This window comes from Danio rerio, chromosome 21 (genome assembly GCF_049306965.1).
Source record: "Danio rerio strain Tuebingen ecotype United States chromosome 21, GRCz12tu, whole genome shotgun sequence".
In the NCBI taxonomy this organism is placed as follows: domain Eukaryota; kingdom Metazoa; phylum Chordata; class Actinopteri; order Cypriniformes; family Danionidae; genus Danio; species Danio rerio.
The window spans coordinates 21,178,844-21,187,976 of record NC_133196.1 but is presented as its reverse complement, the minus strand read 5'-3'; the positions used below and the strand labels follow the sequence as shown (position 1 = coordinate 21,187,976).

The 9,133-nt window shown below is 35.4% G+C and overlaps 1 protein-coding gene across 1 annotated transcript; it reads right to left on the bottom strand.

Moving 5' to 3' along the window:
* Positions 1–1,068: 1,068 nt before the first annotated feature.
* On the bottom strand, positions 1,069–9,100 carry ccdc80l2 (coiled-coil domain containing 80 like 2). Its single transcript, XM_001336711.9, has 7 exons — positions 7,770–9,100; positions 7,525–7,681; positions 5,291–5,424; positions 5,061–5,215; positions 4,880–4,983; positions 1,930–2,010; positions 1,069–1,853 (listed from the first exon to the last, which is right to left on the bottom strand). The coding sequence occupies exons 1-7, from the start codon at positions 8,916–8,918 to the stop codon at positions 1,540–1,542; spliced, it is 2,094 nt and encodes a 697-aa protein (XP_001336747.1). The 5' UTR covers positions 8,919–9,100; the 3' UTR covers positions 1,069–1,539.
* Between the last annotated feature and the right edge of the window lie 33 nt (positions 9,101–9,133).

The window sequence follows — 9,133 nt, the reverse complement described above, 5'->3', positions numbered from 1 at the left end:
AAGTTGGCGGTTCATTCCACTGTGGCGCATATTAAATTGACTTGTGAAAGCTCTAAAAATCCTGATGCTGATTTTTATTTTTTTTTACATCACATAAGTAAACTGTATTTAATTTTCAAAATATAATTAAAACAGAATATTCATATATTAGAATATAAAATATAAAGTGTTTATTTTTGACTGCCTTTAAATTCGAACAAATGCAGCCTTGGTAAATAAGGAATGAATATTACTAACCTTAAACTTTAAAAAATGCAGTAAAGTCCTGTTCATACAAGAGTTATGAATATGAAAAAATATATAATTAAAATAAAAATAACGACCTAGTGCCTTTATTCATGAGGGGTCGCCACAGCGGAATGATCCGCCAACTTATTTGCATATGTTTTACACAGCGGATGCCTTTCCAGTTGCAACACAGTACTGTGAAACACCCATATACACATACCCTGCGGCCAATTTAGTTTATTCAATTCACTTACAGCCAGGGGCGGACTTAGTGATTTGGGGGCCCTAAGTAATTCCAGGTATGGGGCTCTAGCATTTTTGAAAAATAATCATATATATAATTATTTTTGAAGATAATAAATATAAGTAAAGTAATAGATTTAATAATATACGATAGAAAATTTATAAAAGTGATGATTTATAAAATATGATTAATATTATTGGTTAAGTCCACCCCTGCCTATATATAACGCATGTCTTTGGGCTGTTGCGGAAACCAGAAACCTTAAGGAAACCCATGTGAATACGGGAGAACATGCAAACTCCACACAGAAATGCCAACTGACCTAGCCGGGACTTAAACCAGCAACCTTCTTGTTGTGAGGTGACAGTGCAAACCACTGAGCCACCATGGCACCCCTAAAGAAACACAATATTTATTAATTACATTTAGAAAGACTGATGAACAATTAAAAAGACTGATTGCCAACCCTAACCTGAATATAGAGAACTGCACTGTATGCTCAGCACATTACTGTGTGCTAATATAGTTTTAGTTTGAAATCTCCAATCTTGGATGAAGCAGGCCATGATAACTCAAAAAAGATTCGATTTTCTTGAGCTTAGAAAAATATCCTTTAATATGAACAGCTTGTAAAAAAACAAGAATTGCACACATTCTCTTTTAGCTATACTTAAGCATAGTAGCATGAGTAAAACATTTTTGAAAAGTTATGTTTTCACAGGACACAGAGACGACGGGTAAGATGTTTGTATGAATTTAAAGGGGTAGTTCACCCAAAAATGCACTTGTTCAAAACCTTTTTGAGTTTTTATGAACACAAAATAAGTTATTTCGAAGAATGCTGGTACCCATTAACTTCCATCGTAATTTGTTTCCTACTATAGAAGTCAATGTGTACCATGAACTAACATTTTTCAAAATATCCTCTTTTGTGTTCAACAGAAGAAAGATGCTCATAAAGGTTTGAACCACATGAGGGAGAGTAAATGATGATGTCATTTTCATTATTTGTGTGAACTAGTCCTTTAATATTCAAGATAAACTTTAGCTTGATTACTTTGTGATTTTTAGTCCTCCGATCTGTGGTACAAATAGCTGTCTTCTGTTTCTTCTGTGTAGCCATGATAAGTGCCAGTATTTTCATCCACACAGCGAATTCCTAGAGTTTGCTGGAGTTTATGCTCTTGCTGACGCAATTCCAGAGAGTCCACGAGGTCGTAGATGCTTCCCAGAGACCACATTGGAGATGTGAACCAGGCCTTTACATCTCCATCTTTACCCACCACCAGCATGGTGAAGTACTCCCTGTTGATCTTCAACTGATTTCTCAGACTCTCCACCATGTCCTGGGAGAGCGTCTCCTTCTCAGGCTGACTTTTACCTGTAAGTCATCATCAAGATTTAACAATTCTGTAATATTTAATGAGAACTTTATGATGCTGGTTGCATTATCTCACCGTTCAGCGGAAAAAACTCCACTGTTCCCGAAGCTGTCGATCCAGTTCCAACAATCTTCAACAGGGCAAAATGACGAATACCTGTTTATGTGGATTTATTGAAGTTAGTTGGCCACACATATCATGAGCAATGTTTCCATCTGCGTGTTTCATGCAAATTTTAGGTTCCTGTACAAAAAAATGGCTGGATGAAAACTCCAGGATGTGTATTAATTAAAAAAAAGAAGGTGTGTGCTGAAACTACATTGTGCATAAACCACAATGGAAACACAGTTGTTTATTCATTTAGCAGACATTTTTCCACAGTGACTTACAAATGAGGATATTAGAAACTCTTCAGTTCAGCAGTGTAGCAGTATTATGTACACTACCCGACAAAAGTCTTGTCACCTATCCAAGTTTTAGGAACAACAAATAATAACTTGACTTCTAGTTGATCATTTGGTATCAGAAGTGGCATCTAGATTATGCTTATTTTACCAAAATAAAATATGATCAAGCCTTGATTTTTAATTATTTAATTAGGACAGTAATGTCTGACTTTGCTAAGACAAAAGTCTTGTCACTTAACAGAAATAATGTACAGTATATACATAAAGTCATGGTGCAGCGGAAAAAAGAATTAATGTTGTGTTAAGCTTGGAGGACTGCATCCATACATCTCTGCAATGACTCAGATAACATTTTAATAAAGTCATCTGGAGATGAAAAGAAAGTATTTTTGCAGGACTCCCAGAGTTCATCAAGATTCTTTTGGAATTCCTCCTCCTTCATTTTACTCCAGACATGCTCAATAATGTTCAATTCTGGTGACTGGACTGGCCAATCCTGGAGCACCTTGACCTTATTTGCTTTCAGGAACTTTGATGTGGAACCTGAAGTATGAGAAGAATCCTGCTTGCCCTCTCCTGTGGTTTGTAATGTAACAGGCAGCACAAATGTCTTGATGTTCAGGCTGTTGATGTTGCCATCCACTCTGCAGATCTCTCACATGCCCCCATACTGAATGTAACCCCAAACCATAATTTTTCCTTCACCAAACTTGACTGATTTCTGTGAGAATCTTGGGTCCATGTGGGTTCCAATAGGTCTTCTGCAGTTCAACAGATGATTCATCAGAAGAATCAACCTTCTGCCACTTTTCTAAATGATCAACTAGAAGTCAAGTTATTATTGGTTGCTCCTACAACTGAGATTGACAAACAAGACTTTTGTCAGGTAGTGTAGATGCAGTGACAAGTTTTGGTGAGTTTAGGATTGTGTTTTTTTACATTCAAACCAGCAGGACAAATATCCGTAAATTAGCAAGTTTCCGTATTTTGTGATTTATGTTTTCATAAATATATATTTTAAATCTCCTGTTTATTTATGCATTTTGAATTGCATTTGACCTTGATCTTTAATCCAACAACTTTTAACCTTAAAAATTGAAAAAAAGTGACACTTTTGAAAGTTTGAAGTGATATATTGTGTAGGTTGGTGTTATAGGGTATATGATGCTACAAATACCTTCTAATAAACTGCCAGTACATTTTCTGTGATTTTACAAACGCAATTCTCTATATATAATTTCTTATACATGATATTAGTTCAAACTATGTCAGAAATGTTAATAAAATTCACTTTGTCAAGCTGTAGAGTTGAATTTTCAATATCAACATTTGATAGAGCAGAGATCCAGATCCCATAAGACAATTCAAATGTAAATAAAGGGAAAACACTTGTGTATGACAAAATACAGAAACTATTAAAGGACAGATATTTTTTTACAATGCAGATAAAGAAAAAATAGGGTGTGCTATTGTTGGAGGATTAAGTGTTGAGGAAATCTTTAAAATGTAGAGTTGTTGTTTTAGGTAAATCTTTTAATTTTATTTATTTATTTTTTTGGTGCATAACAAATAAAAAAATAGACAGTTATGTCTAAAACTTGACAAATAGTAGCAGGGGGTCAGCTTTTTAAATGTTTAATCATTCTGAAACGCCTCAGCCAAAGTCTGTCATCAAAATGATTTCAGACATCAAAACACAAGATAACATGATAGCTCTTTTATTGCATGTCATGTGCGTACACTGTGGTGCAAAATGAAATTGATAGTGGGTTTTTCAGGTTCACTTTTTTCGTTTTAGTGCTAGTTTATAGACCATTTTAAAACAAAATGGAACCCTTGCAGTCTTGCAGTCTGTCTGAGCTCATAGTTCACTGACTAAATATTCAATTCATTTTTATTCTCTATAACACTTTTAACAGTATAGATTGTGTCAAAGCAGCTTAGCATAGATGAAGAATTGAGAATATTGTGGAACATCCCAGCAAGTTAGGCAGTTAAATAAATACTGATTCAGTTCAGTTTAGTAGATGCTTTTGAACATAAGAAATGGCAAACCATAATCTGGTCAATGTTTGCATTTGCTGGAGTCAGTGCAGTGTGAAATGAGCTTCAGGAAGTCACATTTTTTTGTCACTGCTCGAACCGTGAAAATAAATATTCACAACTTTTGATAGAAACATTGCTATTTTTATTAAATCTTTATTTTATGTTGTGTGGGGATTTTTTTTTTTTTTTTTTTTTTTGCAAAACTTGTATGAGTCTAAATGACTGATTTTTCTTTTAGGCCAAGTAAATATCATGTCCAGTGAAGAAATCTTGTACATTTCCTGCTGCAAATACTCAAATTTTAATTAGTATTGTGTATAACTAAGAACTTTATTTAGTCAGATTTGAAGATTTTCTCAATATTTAGATTTTTTTAACCACTCAGATTTCAGATATTTAAAAAGTTGTATTTCAGCCAAATATGTCTGAGCATACATCAATAGACAGCTTATTTATTGAGATTTATGTCAATTTAAAACAAAATGACACTTATTTTGTAGTCCAGGGTGACATTTGATCATGTTTGTATATAAATATATTTACTAGAAAAGTAGTAAAAACACAATGCTCACCCAGTGGACATTCCTGTCCATTGACTGCCTGAAGCTGCTGATGGAATGAGTAATCATCAGGATTGGGTGCTGAGATGATCAGAAGTCTCCGTTTTGATATAAACCTTAAAAATTCACATATGATTATCAGAATAATTGAAAATATAAGTTACACTAATTTGTAGGCATGCATGGTGTTTACCTCAGAAGGGAGTTCTCCTGATTGTTTGTTTCGGCTTTAGAGCAGGGTGATGGAGATTTTCGCTCTTCTTCCTTCTCAGACTGACGTGAAGAGAAGCTGTCAATGTAATCCAGTAAATCAGAAGGAGCAGTTGGCTTGTTGAAAACCCTGTTGAGCTAAAACCACAAGAAATGACTTTGATTTGGTGGTCAGTTAAAATATTTTTGAATTAGGAAATAAAGTGCTCCTACATTAGGCCTCAGGTCATAGTCGGTCAACACCATTGAAAAGTTTTTAGGGTCCAGCCTATATTCTCTGCGGATTTCGCCGATTAACTCCGAGTTCCTGAACTTTTCTGGCAAGGATGCTTGTGGAGGCTCTGAGTCTGTTTAAAAAAAAAAAAAACATTTTAACATGTTATATGAAAATAGTTCTGTCATTATTTACTCACCCTTTACTTATCACAAACCTCTTTGAGTTTCTTTCTTCTGTTGAACACAAAGGAAGATATTTTGAAGAAAGGTGAAAACATGTAACCATTGACTGCCATAGAATATTTGTTTTTCATACGATGGAAGTCAGTGATCATCAGTTTGTAACATTCATCAAAATATCTTATGTTGTGTTCAACAGAAAAAGAGGTTCACTTGAGGTTCATTTTTATGTTCTCTTTAAATCTGAAACACTGCTTATCTGCTGTATGAAATGCAGTGTGATAATTTACTAATTGACTAATAGCATATTGTTAGTTTTATGTTTAGTGTTATTGTTTTCTGTACTATTTTTTAGTACTGATTTTCTCCTGCTTCTGAATCTTGGGTGTAACAGCCAATGAAATCACATTTTATATGAGTATTTAAGTAAATATGTATTTTCATTCTGATTTAATGCAATGGAAAGACAAATAATTACAAATAAAATGACAAACTATAGCCAAAAATAGTCAAAACAATAGTGAACAAAACCGTATAGAGTCAGAAATAAATAACACAAGCATGCACGCACGCACACACACACACACACACACACGTATGTTTGTTTTTGTGAAAAGTGGGGACATTATATAGGTTTCCATACATTTTATACTGTCCAAACCGTATATTGTATTGCCCTCACCCCACCCCTAAACCCAACCATCACAGGAGACTGTGTGCAGCTTTACTCTCTGATTAAACTCATTCTGTAGGATTTATAAGCATTTTGAGAAATGAGGACGTCACCAATGTCCTCACATTTCACCTCCTTTTTGTAATACCTGTGTCATACCTATGTCAAAATACAGATTTGTGTCCTGATCTGTCACAAAAACACATACACACACACACTCTTCAAAAATGCAAATGAATGAATGCAATATGTTGATTTGTGGCATTAAATTTAGATCTGCGAGCAGTGTATTTCTTTTTACACATTGTTATTAGCCTATGAATGCAATAACCAATCAGATAATATATTTAATTCACTTCTTAAAAGTATCAATTTATATGTATAGCAACAATATGACATAAAGTTTCCCTAAACACAATGTTATATACTGTATATATTCCATAAATTATTGTAAGATTTATTATAAGATTTATTATAAAGTTTTTTTTTGCTGTTTGTTTAAACTAGTTGCGCTACTAAATGCGCTGAATCAACACAATTATTGAGCTTTTTGGGGACAACTCAATTGTTTTGCGTTCAATATACTTCACTGTAAAAAAATATGGGTTCCACACAATTCCTTCTTGTAGTCCCAATACAAATCAATTATGTTAACTTAATAGTTTTTACAAACTTAAGTGGATTGAACATATAACAATTAAGTTGTCTTAAAAAACTTAAGAATTGTGTTGTTTCAACTCATTTTAAATAAGTAGCTTGAACAAGCAGCAAACGCCTTTTTTGAGTGTTAAACTTGCAATGTTCATAATTATTCAGCTCTAACCTGTCTAGTATTTGTCACATAAATAACGAAGATACATATAATAAGCTAATTGTAAAAACAGCCCTCTTGACAGTTAAACAAATCCAGCTGAGCATGATTTTAATGAGGGGGGGTATTCTGATCCTTTATTTCTGATCTCAAAACTAACACAGGGTGATCAGTTGAGATTTATTAATGACAAACAAATAACTATTTTGAACAAGTCCTTTGATACTTAAAAATCATCAAATGTGATTCATTTTATAGAAAGGTTTACTTAGTTTTTTGAGTCATGCTTCATAAATGATATTAAAATGGAGATTTAAAAACATACAGCAATTGACCAGTTTGCAAAATAATTTGTCTCAAGTAGGGCAAATTCTGTATTAAAATGTTCAAAATGACTGATTTTAATAAGCTTGAATGAAATGGAACTAACAAGAATTTAATAAAACTAAATATATATAATATAACCAAAATATCCATAAACAATACTCTAGCTGGTAAATCCATATCTCAAATAAGAAAGCAGCATAAATAATTTAACAAGTGGAATCATTTAACAACAGTCATTACCTTGTTGGTAGTGTTGAATGTGTAGTGTAGGATTATGTTCTGAACCCATGATGGACAGCACCGAGATCTTTCTTTGGGAAAACTCACAGCTGTGCAGTTCATTGTCATCTCTCTGTTTGATATGGTGACTTGACACATCGCTCGGGGATGAAATCACCTGTGCCATGAAACAAACATAAAAAAAACAATCACATTTTCCCTTCTTACTAGAACTGCAACAAGTTTGGATCTTCTTAAGAACTTACAAGAAGTCTTCTTCTCCCTTTGAGATTTTGCATGAAGTCTTTAAGAGCTCCCTTTTTCTTATCATCTGCTTCTCGTTGCGACTTCCTCCTCCCCCCTTTCCCCTTTTTCTTCTTGCCATCCTTTCCCTTGTCTTTCTTTTTAGAGCCTGAGTGATCAACAGTTTGTTCTTCTTTGTACTCCTCATTGAGCCTATCCGATTTCGATTTTACACCAGCAAGCTTTTTATCTGCTTCCAAAACATTTTTCACTTCTTTTACGGGCTCTTTGTTTCTGTCACCATCTGAAGCTTTCTTCTTGCTGTCGAGCTTTGATTTCTCATTTTTAGAAGATCCAGATCCTCCTTTATCTGATGGTTTTCCATTCCCCGAACCTCCTGTTGCTTTACGTATGACAAATCGTGAACGTCCACTCAAAATGTCTTGCACTTTGTTTCTCAGAGTTTCCTTTTTGTCCAGCCGTATCTTCTGCGTGAGGACGATGGATGTGGTGTTGGTTTGCCTCTGTGGGCTGAACGTCCTACGCTTGCTTGAACCCTGTTTCTTCACCACTATCCTCTTCTTTGTGATTTTGCATTTGATGGGCGACCCCTTCCTAGCAACCTTCTCCAGCTTTCGCACAGGCAGCTGATCAATGACCTCCAGAATGGCTTCAACTCGTACCGGGTACGGAAACCTCTCGCTGACTCTCATGTTCTTTTTGAGAATCAGCATAGAGAAGGTTTGATCTTCCAGTTCAATGTGATGGAGAAGTTTGCTCACCATCTCAGAGTCCATGGCCTCAACGTTGGCTTCTCCTTGCAAGGTCGTACGTTGGATTTTGCCTTCCATAAGAGCGTTTTGAATAATAGTAACGATGAGCGTGTCTCTCTCTGCCAAGCGGCAATTGAGTCCTTCAGACTCCTGGATCTGCTTCTCCATCATGCGCAGGTAGTTGTCATTATGAGATGGTGCAGAAATCACCCACAGGCGATGTTTCCCAGCAAAATCAGCCAAGAAGTCAGACTCTGAGGGACTTTCGTGAACCCCAGCATCCTCTTTGGGAATCGTAAGATCGCTTTTATTCTTCGCTTGGTGTTTCTTCTTGCCTGCTTTTGCAGAAAGCACCGGGCTGTTGATCATCAAGATGAGTAGGATCCACAGACGAGACATATCGAGATGTTATGCTGTCCACTAACCAACAGACTGAGGAGGCAGAGAGAGAGAATCTGCAGCTTCTGGTTCACATTAGTGTTCAACCTTGCCACAGGAAACTCTTGGAATTTCTGAGCTTCAAAGCAAGGCTGAGCCGTGTGGCATGCAGAGCCGCGTCTTGAGCCTCATAACTGGTCTGCATGGAGGATGAACTGTTTGTAGGAGAAGAGGGA